Here is a 15,948-nt window from a genome sequence, read left to right as displayed (position 1 = left end):
GAGAGAATCATTGATAGGCTGCCTCCTTCATGCCCCTTACTGAGGATCGAGCCCGAAACCGAGGCATGTGCCCTTGACCGGAATGGAACCCGGAACCATTCAGTTCCCAGGCCAATGCTCTATCCACTGAGCCAAACCAGGTAGGGCTGTCAAAAATGTGTCCTTTGACTTGCAGAGTTTCTTTTGGTCTCAGTTTTTGATGGCACCCCCCATGGTGTTTAGCGTGAGTCTCTGTTCCTGAGATTCCTTATCAGTTGGGTCAGGGGCCTTGATCAGATTCAGGTTCACTTGGGGTGGGCCAGGGGAACAAGAATACTTCATAGGTGGTGTGCAAGAGGCCCGCAGTGTCTGGTTGTTGGCAGGAAGCAGTGGGGGGTCCCTTCTGGGAAGTAACCTGCGGGCACTTTGGCCCCCATGGCCCCTGGCCCTGTGCTCTCCTGTCTGTCTCTCCGGGGAGCGATTTTTTCAGGTAAACCAGACCATGAGAGGCTCGTGTAGTTTTTGAAATCTGGGTGTATTTTATACTTTCAGGACATTTTAATTCGGACATTAAATTTTCATCAGGAATGCTTGATCTATATTTAGATTTTAAAAGGGTAGATTCATGTAACTGTTTGTTCCCTACATACTTAAAAGCTTTTTACTCACTGAATAAAGTACCAAAAAATTCTCATAATATTCACATCCACATTGATAAAACAGCTTTCTGTTTTAATTTTAGATTAATTAAAATAAAGTTCTAGTTCCTTAGTTGATGGAGACATTTCAGCGGTAGGCTATCATGTTGGACAGAACAAGCATAGAAAGTGAAAAAATTTGGTTCCTCCTCTGTCATGAGAATGGAAGTGTAGGGGTTCAGGGATTAAGTGATTGGATCTGACAGAGGGGCCTAGTCACATGATTGGGAGAGATATGGATAACACCCCATCTGGCAGAGCGATGGGACATCTGCTTTGTGGAATGGCTTAAAAAGGACTACAGGCTGGCCAGCATAGCTCAGTGGTTGAGCGAAGACCTATGAATTAGGAGCTCACGGTTCAATTCCTGGTTAGGACACATGCCTGGATTGCAGGCTTGATCCTACACATCCCCAGTGTGGGGTGTGCAGGAGGCAGCTGGTCAATGATTCTCATCATTGATGTTTCTTTTCCTTTTAAAAAAACAAATATATTTTTCCTAGAAGCCCGGTGCACGAAATTTGTGCACTCGGGGGGTTCCCTCAGCCCAGCCTGCACCCTCTCACAATCTGGGAGCCCTTGGGGGATGTCTGACTGCTGGCTTAGGCCCGCTTCCCATGGGCCTAAGCCATCAATTGGACATTCTTAGGAGAGGCTCCCATCACACTGCTGCGCTCGCCAGCCGTGAGCCCGGCTCAGGGCTTCTGGCTGAGCAGCGCTCCCCTGTGAGAGCGCACTAACCACCAGGGGGCAGCTCCTGCGTTCAGCGTCTGCCCCTGGTGGTCATTGTGTGTCATAGCGACCGGTCGTTCCGCCGTTCAGTCAATTTGCATATTAGCCTTTTATTATACAGGATTGATTTTAGGGAGGAAGAGAGATTGGAACATCAATGATGATAGAGAATCATTGATTGGCTGCCTCCTGCATGCCCCCTACTGGGGATGGAACCTGCAACCGGTCATGTGCCCTTGACCAGAATCGAACCCGGGACCCTTCAGTTCATAGGCTGATGGTCTATCCATTGAGTCAAACTGGCTAGGGCTCATCACTGATGTTTCTCTCCCTTTCCTTTCCTCTCTGTAATCAATAAAGAAATATATTTGGAAAAAAAAGACTGTGGTTATTGGTAGCCAAACTTGGGGACTCTGATTTTTCTCTCATTCTCCAGCGGAGATTCTCCAGGCCAACGACCTCCTCACCCAGGGAGTTCTGCTGTACAAACAGGTGATGGAGGGCCGCGTCATCTTTGGGAACATAGTGACCAGCACAGCAGGAGACACACCTGTCTCCACAGGTATGTGCAGAGAGCCTCTCTGTTCCCTCTGCCTTGGAGCAGCCTCAGATCCCAGGAAAGAGATGATCCGCAGAATGTGCTGTGTTACGACGTGGAAATGAGAAAACTCTCCCTCTCTCTTTCCTCTGAGAACTGCCGCATGTGTCGTGATGGACTGACTGGCAGGCTGGACCCCAGCTTTGGCTAGACACAGAAGCAGATGGCTGTATTGCGCCCAGGTTTAGACTCCTTTTCTCATGCGTGCTTACTTATGGGAACTGGAGACCAAAAAAATGATCTTCAGTGGTTCCTGATGCCTGCTAGCTGCATCAGAGTCACCTGGACTCTGGTTAAAATGCAAATTCTCAGGTCCCTGGCCTGGGCTTTCTCAGTCGGATTGCTTAGAGCTAGGCGGGGTGTGTGCATGTTTATCAAGCCCTGCAGCTGTTTCTGGTTGGCTGTGGTCGAGCCTCGGAGGGGCTCTGAGCTAGAGAAGCCAGCTGGCTGTGTCCAGGCTGAATGGACCACCAGAGGACGACTGGCTGCTGGCGGGAAGCAGTCCTCTGGCTCCTCATTCCAGGCCCTACGCAGGCTCTCTGCCAAGCCCTCCACTTGAGGTGGAAGGTGTTGGGTGTTGAGGGTGGGGTGCTGTGATGTCTTGACTGGAGGAGGCCCGAGGGAAGCTGGCGGCTTTAAGTGGAGACTTTGCTCTCACTCTGAATGAAGAGCCTCAATCCGTTCTCTAGTCTTGCAGAGTCCAGCAGCCTGCCTGAGGAGCTGCCTGATTGACTTGGAGCTGGACAGTGGGTCTGAGCAGGCTGTGCCTGGGGCGCCGTCTCTGCTTCATCAGGACCTGGCAGCCTTAGGTGAGGGAGTGGTTTGGGGAGCAGGCAAGAATGGTCCTGGCTCCTTGGGGAGTGGGTAGGCTGGGTCCCTTGGAGGGAATGTGCCTGTTTTTAGAGGGAAGTGGGTATACTGGGAAGCTCAGAGCGGTCCTCTTTGCACTTAGTCTCAGGTTCACCGTGGGTGCGGTGAATGCCTGTGGGTTCTTTGCTTTGGGCTTTAAGTGCCCTGGAAAGGGTGGACGGGTGCCGCTCTCCCTCCTGTCAGGATGAGTGACTGGTGTGCATCTCCCTCTGTTCCTCCCTTGTAGGAATCAGTGATGCTCCAGTTACCAGCAAGGTAAGGAGGCTCTTCCCAGGGCCCGCAGGGGAGTGGAGGGACAGAGCTGCCCAGGGGAGGGGCTCGCTTGGGGTGCTTTAGACTTGCAGGCCAAAGCCTCTTCCTCGGTTTGCTGTCCGGTGGCAGCCCCACAGGGCACATGTCCTCGTCTCCTCCTCGTGCCTGCTCCTCTTTGGTAGTGCCTGGGCTCTGCTCTTGCCCTCCTGCCTCAGGCAGTGTGATCAGCCCGGTATGCAGTAGCTTTGGTGGGTCAGGAGAGCTGTGCCGCGTGTCACCGTAGCTAGTGGTCATTCATACCCTGGCCTCATATTAGCTGTTCCTGGTTTGGCAGGTTGCCGGGCAGAGTTGCTGTAAGGAAAAGAGGAATCCTGCAGGCACACTGCAGGGTGGCGGTGTTCAGAGCCCGTCAGCAGAGAGGAGCGTGCTGGACCTCCTCTCCCCACAGCCACCTTCTGGCGCCCTGTGAGTCGTGTGGGCAGGGGAGGGAGAGGAGGGCTCCTTGCATGAGGGCTGGGGTGACCCTCGGAGACAGGCAGAGACGGCGCTCTGCAGAGGCTTCTTTGCTTCCCTCTTCCTCCTTTTCCTCCCATCCCAAGTGAGGAAAGGACACCCTTGGCCAAGGGCTCTGGAGAGGGTTTGTTTAAGCAGCAACAGCAGTGTGTAATGATGTTTTTGTTGTGTGTAGGTTGAGGGTTGTTGTTTTTTTTCTGATTATTATATAACTCGAGGCCCGATGCACGAAATTCATACACGAGTAGGCCTTCCTCCCCTGGCTGCCGACACTGGCTTTCCTCCGGCACCTGGGACCTGAGCTTCCCTCTGGCCGCCAGCAGGCACCCGGGACCCAGGCTTCCCTCGCAGCCCCAGCTTTGTCCAGAAGGTCGTCCGGAAGGATGTCTGGTCTCATTAGCATATTATGCTTTTATTATTATAGATTTGAAGTTAAGTAAAATTTTATCACTAGAGAAATAGTTAATAAAGAAAATACCAAACATCAACTCCTAAAGACAATGTTGAATGCTACTTCTTTGTTTTTTTTCTATGCATGTAGAAATGTGTTATTGTCACTTATTTTTATACAGATGGGGTCATAATTTATAAACTGTACTCCAATGTGGATTTTTTCATATCACATTTTATCTTTGATATGTGTGCATGTCAGTTTATATAGTTATATAATGATTCATATATGCTCACATATGTGTATTTAATCATTTCCCTCTTGCGGATCTTTCCATAGCTTCCAGTTTGGAGGCACTTGGGGCAGTGGTTATAGTACAGGTTTCCTTAAACAGAGGCACTCCGAGCTATGAATGGGAACACATTTCCCGAGACCCTGCCCCTTTGCCTCTGGAAATATTAGCAGCTTGCCGTCTCTCAGCAGCCTGAGTGCCATGACCCTGATGGAGAGAGACCACTGGGCTCTGGTGGCAGGGATGTGCGGGAGGGGCTTCTTTCCAGTTCTCTCATCACTCCACAGGGGCCAGTCATCATTCTTATTTTTAGGGGTTACTTCTGTCTGGACTTTAGTTTTCCAAAAATGTTTCAGTTTGTGTTGCAAATGGACAACATCGTCAAGAAGTAAGAATTGGTGCCTGAATCTGTGACCATCTTCCTGGCTTCCATCCCGCTGGGTATCACATGTGGGAAACAGCCTGGCTGAGCTGCCTGTGGTCAGGCCGCCTGATAGCCACATTGGTTACTTTATTATTAGTTTATTGGATCCTCATTATGTCACACATTCCACTGAGTACTTTCCAGGAATTTGCTCATTTAATTCTAACAACCCTCAGAGAACTGAGGCCTAGGTTACATTACTTGTCTAAAGTCACATACCTGTAGTCCACCTGATGTGGCTCAGAGGTTGAGCATCCACTTATGAACCAGGCGGTCACTGTTCAATTCTGGTCAGGACACATGCCTGGGATTGTGATTCCCAGTGGGGAGTCTGCCAATCCATGATTCTCTCTCATCATTGATGTTTCTATCTCTCCCTCTTCCTTCCTCTCTGAAATCAATAAAGTGTAAAAAAAAAAAGTCACATACCTCTAAAACACACACACGTACTCACATATACGTATATGTGTTTTCTTTCTTTTTTCCCCTTTCTTATCTTGTTCTTCAGAAAGCCTAGTCACAGATTCCTGGAATTCTTGCTTGTCTTGATATTTTTTATATTTCTTTGTAGGAATTATATTCCACAGAAAAATATCCCCAAGGAAGTGCCACCAGGTACTAAGTCCTCTCCAGGTTGGTCCTGGGAGGCTGGCCCATTGGCTTCGTCTTCCTCTTCTCAGAATACACCTCTGGCTCAAGTGTTTGTCCCTTTGGAGTCTGTTAAGCCCAGTAAGTGCAGTTTCACCTTTTTTTTTTCTTTCTTTCATTCTATTAGATGCCCAGCTTTATCCCATGAGAAGATGGTGGTAGAGGTTTTGCCTTGGGGCAGAGGATAAGGAGGTGGTTTCACATCTCTTAGCTAATATTTTCCTTAATTAGAGGCCTGATGCATGAAGATTCGTGCAAGAATGGGCCTTCCTTCCCCTGGCTGTCGGCACCGCCTTCGCTCCGGCCTGGAGCTGCCTTTCCACCTTCCCACGCTGCCCAGAGGCTCAGAGCAGCTGGGGTGGTGCGGAACGCCTGTGTCATCGCCATGGTGACGATGCAAGCGTCTAGCCCCTGGCCACTCAGTGCCTGTGTATGCAAATTAACCTGCCAGCGTTGTTGGGTTAATTTGCATACCCACTCCTGATTGGCTGGTGGGCGTCACGAATGTATGGTCAATTTGCATCTTTCTCTTTTATTAGTGTAGATGATTTCTCTGTCTTGGGGTGGATGCTGTGAAGGATATTGGCAGGTGGAATTTAACTAGGGGGATTGAATCTGCTTAGGGACTTGATGTTCATTCATTTGGAATCAAGAAGGGAATGTTCAGTGTGGCTTGAAATAATCAGAAGAGGTGGAATGAGAGGAAATGAAGGAATTGATTGGTGATTCTCTTCCTCTAGGGATCTTCTAACAGCGGTTGCCAACCGGTGCTCCGTGGACCACTGGTGGTCCGTGAGGTCCGAAAAGTTGGCGACCGCTGCTCTATAAGGCAGGGAAGTAGATTAATATCTTTACCCACTTACAAAGTAAACTGCAGGCCCACTAAGTAAGGTGACTGCCTATGGGCAGCACTAGTATGTGAGCAGGAAACAGCTGAGCTTTAGATCTGAGGCCTGGCCCTGTTCTCTGGCATAGGGCCTGCTGTGGCTATGGTGAGGTCAGACTACAGAGGGCCCTGGAACCAGGCAGAGAAGTTAAACAGTCAGTGAGCAGGGGGAGCCCTTTGCACAGTTACTTTGTTAAATTTTGATTCAAAAACAATCCATGTTCAATGTTAGTTGCCTGGTTTTGATAATTGTACTGTAGTTTTATAAAATGTTAACATTTGAGCAAGCTGAGTGAAGGGTATATGGTAATTTTTTGTTAGCTTTACAACTTTTTATAAATCTGAAATTATTATGTCCTGGCCAGGTAGCTCAGTTGGTTTGAACATAGTCCTGATCTGCCAAGGTTGTGGGTTCAAACCACCAGTCAGGGCAGGTACAAGAATCAACTACTGAATACATAAATAAGTGAAACAATAAATCGATGTTTCTCTCTTTCTCTCCTTCTCTCCCTCTCCCTCTCTAAAAAAATCAGTTAAAAAAACTCAAATTATTACAAAACAAAGTAAAAAATAAAATTAAAAGCAAAAACATATTTTCAATATAGAAATTTTAGAAAAGGTAGAATAAACCAGAAAATTAAAATCATCTGTACCATTATCACCCAGAGATGGAAGTTTTATTAATGTCTTAATGTATTTTCTTGTTTTATCCATGTACATATTTACATATGTATATATGTTTTTAAGTTAGCACCATAATATAGTGTTTTAATCCTGCTTTATTTACTATATAAGCGATAGCATTTTTTCATGCCCTTAACTGCTCTCCAGAACCTGGCTTTTTAAAAATGAATTCATACATAATATTACTAAACAGATGTACCATAGCTTATTTATTTAATTCCTTTTTAAAAAAATATTTTTATTGATTTCAGAGAAGAAGGGAGAGGGAGAGGAGATATAAGCATCAGTGATGAGAGAATCATCAATAGGCTGCATCCTGCATGCTGCCCACTGGGGCTCAAGCCTGCAACTCGGGCATATGCCCTGACTGGGAATTGAACCATAACCTCCTGGCTCATAGGTCGATGCTCAACCACTGAGCAACATTGGCTGGGCCTATTCTATTCCTTTCTGAAGGATAATGTGTTTCCTGTTTAAAATAGTGCTACAGTGAACATCTTTGGACACCTACATTTTAATTTTGTTATTTTTTAAATTTTTAAAAATTTAAGAGAGAGAGAGAGAGACAGACAGAGAGACAGAGAGAGACATCAACTTACTGTCCGCTTATTTATGCATTCATTGGTTGATTCTTGGATGTGCCCTGACCTTGGCATATTGAGATGATGCTCTAACCAACTGAGCTACCTGGCCAGGGCCTGGGGGCCTGGACACCTATTTTTTAAAAAACTTCCCTGGTTATTTCAATTGGATATATTCTTTTTTGTTGTTGTTAATCCTCACCTCAGGATATTTTCTCCATTGATTTTTTTTTTTTTTAAATAGAGTGTGGGAGGGAGAGAGAGAAACATTGATGTGAGAAACCCCAACCAGGTTTATGCCCTTGACTTGGTACTCAAACCCGCCACCCTTGGGTGTGTGAGCTGATACTCTAACCACTGAGAACACTGGCCAGGGCTGAATTGGATATATTATTTTAAAAAAAAAATTGTGTGTGTGTTTATTTTACATCTCATTGCATTTTTAATTTTTATTATTTTTTAAATCTTTATTGTTCAAAGTATTTCATATGTCCCCTTCCCCCCTCCCCCATTACCCCCTCCAGCCTGCCACTGCCCCCCTCCCCTTGCCCCAGGCTGTATATACTTACCAAGTCTTTGGTTGATTACCTCCCATCCACCCACCCTCCCCTGTCTTTCCTCTGAGATTCTGCATTCTGCTCCATGCTTCCATGTCTCTGGATCCTCTCTGTTCATCAGTTTATTTTGTTAATTAGATTCCACATATGAGTGAGATCATGTGGTACTTACCTTTCTCTGACTGACTTAGCATGATATTCTCCATGTCCCTCCATGCTGGATATATTCTTTTTAAAAAATATATTTTAATGATTTTTACAGAGGGGAAGGGAGGGAGAGGGATAGACAGTTAGAAACATCAACGAGAGGGAAACATCCATCAGCTGCCTCCTGCACACCCCCTACTGGGGATGTGCCTGCAACCAAGGTACATACCCTTGACTGGAATCAAACCCCATACCCTTCAGTTTACAGGCCGACACTCCATTCACTGAGCCAAACCGGTTAGGGCTGGATATATTCTTAAAAGTAGAAATGCTGGCCCTAGCCGGTTTGGCTCAATGAGTAGAGTGTTGGCCTTTGGACCAAAGGGTCCTGGCTTCGATTCCGGTCAAGGGCACATACCTTGGTTGCGGGCTCCTCCCCAGTCCAGGCGCTGGTTGGGGCTCATGCAGGAGGCATCCAATCGATGTGTTTCTCTCTGTCTTTCCCTCTCTCTTCCACTCTCCCTAAAAATCAATGGAAAAATATCCTCGGGTGAGGATTAACAATAAACAAACAAACAAACAAACAAATAAAAATAAATGTAGAAACCTGGGTGTAGACAATTAAACATTTTTGATCTGCATTGTCAAAGCTCCCTTCTAGAAAAGTTGCTTTAACTCCATACTCAACCACAATCCCTTATAGGTATTCTCAGTCTTTTGAACCTTTGGCAGTTTCATTATTAAATACTAGAGGCCCGGTGCACGGGATTCATGCACTGGTGGGGGGCAGGGACTGTGGGGATTGGCCTGCTGTGGGAGCGCTGCTCATCCTGGTCAGCTGAGTGGCGCTCCCACTGTGGGAGCACACTGACCACCAGGGGGCAGCTCCTGCATTGAGTGTCTACCTGCCCTCTGAGCAACTGCTCCCTGGTCCGGCACCTTCCTTGGAGCCGGAGCACTCGCCTCTCCAGGGGACCCAGTCTGGGCTGGGCCCAGGGACAGTAGCACTGAGAGGCGGCGGAGTAGGCCTCAGTCCCGCAGTGGCCACGAACCTGCCTCCCAGCTTCTGGTGTCAGTTCTGTGAGCCTGGCTACACAGCCTGTGGGCATCTGGAGGAGGCAGCTGGGAGTGAGGAGGAGGCACAGCCCCAGTTCCTGCCCTTTGGCCTGGGGTTTGCAGCGGGAGCAGCTGCTCATCCCGGTCAGCTGAGTGGCGCTCTCACTGTGGGAGCACACTGACCACCAGGAGGCAGCTCCTGCATTGAGTGTCTACCCCCTGGTGGTCAATGCATGTCATAGTGGCTGGTCGACCAGTTGTTGTGGTTGTTCCACCGTTCGGTTACTGGGCTTTTATAGGATATTTTTCAACTGTTTTTAAAAAAAATTCTTTTATTGATATTTTAGCGAGAGGGGGAGAGAGAGAGAAACATCAATGTGAGAGAGAAACATCGATCAGCTGCCTCCTATATGTCCCGTACTAGGGATTGAGCCCACAATCTGGGCATATGCCTTGACTGGAATCGAACTGGTGACCTTTTGGTGCATGGGCCGACACTTAACTAACAGCCACATGGGCCAGAGCTTTTGAACTGTATTTTTATATTTGCATTTTGATAAGTGATGGTTGGCATGAGACAAAGATTCATTAACATTTTTTTCTAGATAATTAGCCAGGTGTCTGCCATTTATTAAATATATGTTCTTAACATGTTAAGTTCTCACATTGGATCTGTTCTGCATGCTTTGTTGTATACCACTTTGCTTGAATTGCTCGTTTGTGCTATCTGAGTGTTTGTTAATGCAAATAGCTGTACCTCTCTCTCTCTCTCTCTCTTTTTTTTTCCTATGGTTAGTCTCATGTTTTTGTTTTTCCCACCAAATGAGATGTAGAATTTCTGTTGGAATGCCATTAAACCTGTTAATTGGAAGAGATCTGCTATCTGTATAGTTTTTCCAAGTTAAATATGGGGGGCGGGGGTGTAGTCATATATAAGAGACCAGAAGAAAACAGGCCCAGATGTTAGCAGTGCTTATTTCTGGGAAGAATTAAGGATGTTTATTTTTTCCATCTAAGGCTGTTTTTTTTAAAAATGATCTTTGATATCCTGTATTTTCCATAGTGTTCATATATTATATTAATCATCATCATATCTCCGTTTTAAAAAGTTCTTACTTTTAAAAAACACCTGGTATTGTGCTTAGGATGGTTGGATGGTGGGAGAGGTCAGTGTGGAGGGTCATCGGCATCCAACTAGAAGCCATAGGACTTGGCTTTCGGCAGTGCCGAGGCTCATCCCAGAGCTGCTCTGACCGGAGGAGCGCCAGCATGCGGTGGGAAGGCGCACGCCTCCTCCGGGCTTGGCTGTCTGGATATTACAGCAGCACTAACATTTCTCGGTTCGGCTCTTCTCTACCAGGCAGCCTGCCTCCGATCATCGTGTACGACCGGAATGGATTCCGGATTCTGCTCCACTTTTCCCAGACGGGGGCCCCTGGCCACCCCGAGGTGCAGGTGCTCCTGCTGACCATGATGAGCACTGCCACCCAGCCTGTCTGGGACATCATGTTTCAGGTGGCCGTGCCAAAGGTGAGCCATTCACTGGGTAGATCCTTTGAGTTTGTCATTTCGGAGCACCAGATCCATTATCTCTCAGTTAGGTAGGTGGAAGGATAGAATCTTCACTCAGAGTAGTTGAAGTTACCGGCCAGCGTGGCTCAGTGGTTGAGCATCGACCTAGGAACCAGGAGGTCATGGTTCGATTACTAGTCAGGGCACATGCCCAGGTTGCGGGCTCGATCTCCAGTGTCGGGTGTGCAGGAGGCAGCTGATCAGTGATTCTCTTTCATGATTGAAATCAATAAAAGTATATTTTAAAAAAAAAAGTAGTTGAAGGTAAAATGGGGACTTTATTGGCTCATTCTACTGGTGATTCCTGATGTCTGGGCCCAGGTAGGTTCTTAGAGGATTCCTTAGGAACCTGTCTCTTCCCTCTCCTGACTGCTTTCCTGTGGGGAGCCTGTTCTCTGGCAGACTCTTCACAAAGCAGGGAAACGGTGCCAGCAGCTCTAGAATCACCTGGTTCTCAACTCTTGTATCTCAGAAAGAAACCCTCCTATGCTGTACACCTGAAACTAATGCAAAATAATATTGAATGTAAACTGTAATTGGAAAATTTATTTATTGATTGATTTTTAATTTTTTTTTGGTCAGTCCTCACCAGAGGATATTTTTCCATTGATTTTTAGAGAGAGTGGAAGGGAGGAGGAGGAGGAGAGAGAGACATATCGATTGGTTACCTCCTGCACAGGCCCCCACCAGGGATGGGGATCGAGCCTGCAACTGAGGTACATGCCCTTGACTGGAATCAAACCCAGGACCCTTCAGTCCGCAGGTGGACGCTCTGTCCACTGAGCCAAACCGGCTAGTGGTTGGCAAACTCATTAATCAACAGAGCCAAATATCAATAGTACAACGATTGAAATTTCTTTTGAGAGCCAAATTTTTTAAACTTAAATTTCTTCTAACACTACTTCTTCAAAATAGACTTGCCCGGGCCATGGTATTTTTTTAAATAATTCACCAATCTTTTTTATTTTTTTAATTTTATTGATTTTTTACAGAGAGGAAGGGAGAGGGATAGAGAGTTAGAAACATCAGTGAGAGAGAAACATCAGTCAGCTGCTTCCTGCACACCTCCCACTGGGGATGTGCCCACAACCAAGGTACATGCCCTGACCGGAATCGAATCTGGGACCCTTCAGTCCGCAGGCCGACGCTCTATCCACTGAGCCAAACCGGTTTTGGCCAGGCCGTGGTATTTTGTGGAAGAGCCACACTCAAGGGGCCAAAGAGCTGCATGTGGCTTACGAGCCGCAGTTTGCCGACCACGGGGCTAGGGATATAATTGAAAAAATTTTAAAAACTTTTTTTAAAAGATAAAATTAAATGAATATGGAAGAGAAAAAAAAAAGTAAGAACCCTGGTAGGTGGCTCAGTTGGTTGGAACGTTGTTCCGTATACCAATTCCCCATCAGGGCACCTACCTAGGTTTTGGGGGCGAGTTCGGGAGGCAACTGATTGATGTTTCTTTCTCACATCGATGTTTTTCTATCTTTCTCCTTTCCTCTCTAAAATCAATAAAAACATATCCTCAAGTGAGGAAAAAAAAAAAAAGAAAGGGAGAAAGAAAGACTCATCTGGCATGAGGCAAGCAGACTAATTGCCAAGAAAATGTGGATAGGATTGGCACTATGGTGTTCCTTGTGTGCCTTGGCAATTAGTGTTCAGGGATATGAGGTACTCGGGTCAATTTGGATATTAGGTCCACCCCTTTACAAGAGGAGTGGGCCCCACAGATTAACGGCCTACTAGAATCACAAAAGATAGGGAAGGAGCATGTCCTGAAAGGGAAGATTCAAGGCAGACAAAAGTAAGTACACATTTTTATTTTTTTAAGAAGTCAGACACCAAAGTTGACATGTGCCCGCAACCAAGGTACATGCCCTTGACCGGAATCGAACCTGGGACCTTTCATTCCGCAGGCCAACGCTCTATCCACTGAGCCAAATCGGTTAGGGCAAAGGACACATTTTCTTAAATTTTTTAATTTTTACGGATTTGAGAGCGAGAGAGAAACATTGATTTATTGTTCCACTTATTGATGCATTCACTGGTTGATTCTTGTATGTTCCCTGACCAGGGCTTGAATCCGCAACCTTGGGGTATCAGGACGATGTTCTAACCAACTGAGCTACCTGGCCAGGGCTAAGATACATTTTAAAAAATATATTTTTATTGATTTCAGAGAAGAAGGGAGAGGGGGAGAGAGAGAAACATCAGTGATGAGAATCATTGATCGGCTGCCTCCTGCATGCCCCCTACTGGGGATTGAGCCCACAACCTGGGCATGTGCCCTTGACTGGAATTGAACCCGAGACCTTTCAGTTCACAGGTCAATGCTCTATTCACTGAGCCAAACCAGCTAGGGCCCAAGATCCACTTTCTAATCCTCATGGTGATCATGTGGGGCATGTGTTATTGTTACTTCTGTTTTATAAATTATCGTTCTAAGGCTTGGAAAGGTTAAATATTTACCCAAGGTGAAAGAGCTAGTGAGAGCCGGAGTTGCAGTTCAACTCCAGATGTGCCCTCGCTCTGCATGTGCCTCTCCGAAGCCAGGGACTGACACACATGTCAGACACATTCTGTGTGTGGGAGGAACCGTCTTTTGAATCCTGTCAGTTGGTGGGGTGCAGGTCAAGCTCTCCTGTTCACCTGATCCCTTATTAAAGATGTCATTTACTAGAAATGAGTTACATGTTGGATCTCCCTCATCCTCGTAGTCAATGAGAGTGAAACTGCAGCCAGCGTCCAGCTCCCAGCTCCCAGCGTTCAGTCCTTTGATGCCTCCAGCCGTGATCTCTCAGATGCTGCTGCTTGACAATCCACACAAAGTATGTCCTGGTGTCTTTAACAGCAGGGAGGTGGGCCCTGAACTGTAGGGTGGCGGTGTGGTAGGTGGAGAGAGGCATGTTGAAGCCTTCCTCTGAAGTCTCTGGTGGTTGGGAGTGGTGGCGGGCTGTTCCCTGCTAGAGTGTGTTTTCCTTTGGGGCTTATTGAAAGAAGCCCCGTGACCAGATTGTCATGGCTGGGAACCAAGGGAGTGACACACTCTCCCGGTTACATGGCGTCCTCTGAAAGGGTGAGGCCTGTCTGTCGTCCTCAGCTGGTCTCTTAGCAGTGGTCCAGCTCAGGATTGCACAAGGGTGGGATGAAGAACTTGAATCCCAGGCTGTGGACCTGGCTCCTCTTGTGTTTGTAGTCCCCCGGGGTCTAGGCCAGGGTGTCACGGTGTGAAGCCCTCCCCTGGTCGAATTAATAGACATGCACTGTTGCTTGGTGACTACTGCATGGGAAAGGCTTTTACTTTGTGCTGTTCTCTGTCACTCCTCACTAATTTATCTTCTATCTTTGCCCAGGAGCCAATCCGGTTACGGTATAAGCTGACATTCAACCAGGGCGGACAGCCTTTCAGCGAAGTAGGAGAAGTGAAAGACTTTCCAGACCTGGCGGTCTTGGGTGCAGCCTAACTTTTCTCAAGACACACCCTGCCATTCACGTGTTGGAGTGTTCCTTGTGCTGTCTAGATGGGACTGATCACAGTGACTGAGTGCCGAGTGCCAGAATGCTGCCCTGATGCAGCCTCCAGATGCCAGCCCCTGGCTTGTTTTGTACTGTGTGTGTGTGTGTGTGCTTGCGCACGGCTGTATGGGGTTCATGGGAGGGTGGAACAGAACTTGGATGTGGGCAGTATGGGAAGTGCAGAAGCATTTCTGCAACCACCTGCTACGAGCATATCTGTTTCTGTCTGTTTGGACACTGGTCTGCCTGCCTCAGGCGGGACATTTTATAGCCAAAGCTGTTGTTTTCGTGTATTACCTTTTCACTCATCCACTCTGTGCCTTGTCAGCCTTTGAAAGTCTTGGTTGCTCCCAGGTTGCTGCTCTCAGGGACCTTAAAAGGGACCCAGTGGGTCTTGGGGCAGAGAGTGCCTTCTGGGGCACTCTTTCAAGAGAGACCTTGCCTCCATTTCCACTAGAGAATGCTGCTGGCACGTGTTCCGAAGATCTTCTACATGGAACGCGTGTCGCACTGTTTTCCAGGCGAGAGGCTGCACCGACCAGAGGACCACACTTGGTGGGCCAATCATGTTCTTCACCACTGTGCCTTAGAATCTCCCACAGCTGGACCTCAGGGCAGAGGGGAACGCAGATCCCAGGCCTCATTCAGGCCTTGGGTTCCATGGGTTGTGCAGCCTGACTGGGCCCTTACTCAGGACCCTCATCTCCATCCTCTGTCTCCACAGGCATGTACTCAGAGCCTATGTGGCACAGTGCCAGTCATTGTACATCAGAGCTAGCAGGCTCCCCCTCGTCTGTTGCCTTCGCAACCCAAGATGAACTGTGATGCAAATAGATCTGAAAAGAGCTTAGCAGTGATTTAATGGTGACTAAATACAGAAAGTCACTGAATAAATACCTGTGTAGCAAACATACTTTGTGGAGTTTTGAGTAAGTAGGAGGTGCAGAGCCCATTGCATTCAGAGATGATCGGCCCAAAGGGAACTGGCCTCTATTGAGGACGGAAGGAAGACTCCATGAGGGATCAGGGGCCTCAGTGGCTTCATTGAAGACACAAGCCCCTGTGTCTGAACAGTGCTGGGAAAGAGATGTGGATTTCTGTTACATTCACGGTTCAGAGGAAAATCCAGGTGTACAATTAATACTTAGCACCCACTCTGTGCTTGATTAACGAGTCCTGCGTGGCCTGGTGGGTGGGCGAAGAAAGCTGACCCTGCTGATGGCCTGAAGAAGGACTGAAGTCCCAGCAGCTCACCCGTGGGTAGGATTCTACCTCAGAAACGGCAAGGCTCTGTTTGGGGCTTTATTACAAAACTAGAAGCCCGGTGCACGAAATTCGTGCACAGCGGGGGGTTGTCCCTCAACCCAGCCTGTACCCTCTCCAATCTGGGACTCCTGGAGGGATGTCCGACTGCCCGTTTAGGCCCGATCCTGGTGGGATCGGGCCTAAATGGGCAGTCGGACATCCCTCTCACAATCCAGGACTGCAGGCTCCCAACTGCTTGCCTGCCTGCCTTCCTGATTGCCCCTAACCGCTTCTGCCTGCCAGCCTGATC

The 15,948-nt window shown here is 47.6% G+C and overlaps 1 protein-coding gene across 2 annotated transcripts in view; it reads left to right on the top strand.

Annotated features, from left to right (window-relative positions):
* Nucleotides 1–15,289, top strand: part of GGA2 (golgi associated, gamma adaptin ear containing, ARF binding protein 2) — a 46,756-nt gene extending 31,467 nt beyond the window's left edge. For both annotated transcript variants that reach the window (XM_079792545.1, XM_079792546.1), the window contains 8 exons: nucleotides 1,846–1,971; nucleotides 2,697–2,816; nucleotides 3,104–3,132; nucleotides 3,464–3,594; nucleotides 5,321–5,478; nucleotides 10,669–10,838; nucleotides 13,595–13,705; nucleotides 14,231–15,289. In XM_079792545.1, coding sequence (XP_079648671.1) covers nucleotides 1,846–1,971; nucleotides 2,697–2,816; nucleotides 3,104–3,132; nucleotides 3,464–3,594; nucleotides 5,321–5,478; nucleotides 10,669–10,838; nucleotides 13,595–13,705; nucleotides 14,231–14,341 — 956 coding nt within the window. In that variant the 3' untranslated portion in view covers nucleotides 14,342–15,289. The remainder of the gene's footprint in view (nucleotides 1–1,845; nucleotides 1,972–2,696; nucleotides 2,817–3,103; nucleotides 3,133–3,463; nucleotides 3,595–5,320; nucleotides 5,479–10,668; nucleotides 10,839–13,594; nucleotides 13,706–14,230) is intronic.
* Nucleotides 15,290–15,948: the final 659 nt, after the last annotated feature.

The sequence above is a fragment of the Cnephaeus nilssonii genome, assembly GCF_951640355.1.
Source record: "Cnephaeus nilssonii genome assembly, chromosome: 2".
Taxonomy (NCBI): domain Eukaryota; kingdom Metazoa; phylum Chordata; class Mammalia; order Chiroptera; family Vespertilionidae; genus Cnephaeus; species Cnephaeus nilssonii.
This window is presented reverse-complemented; position numbering and strand designations above follow the sequence as displayed.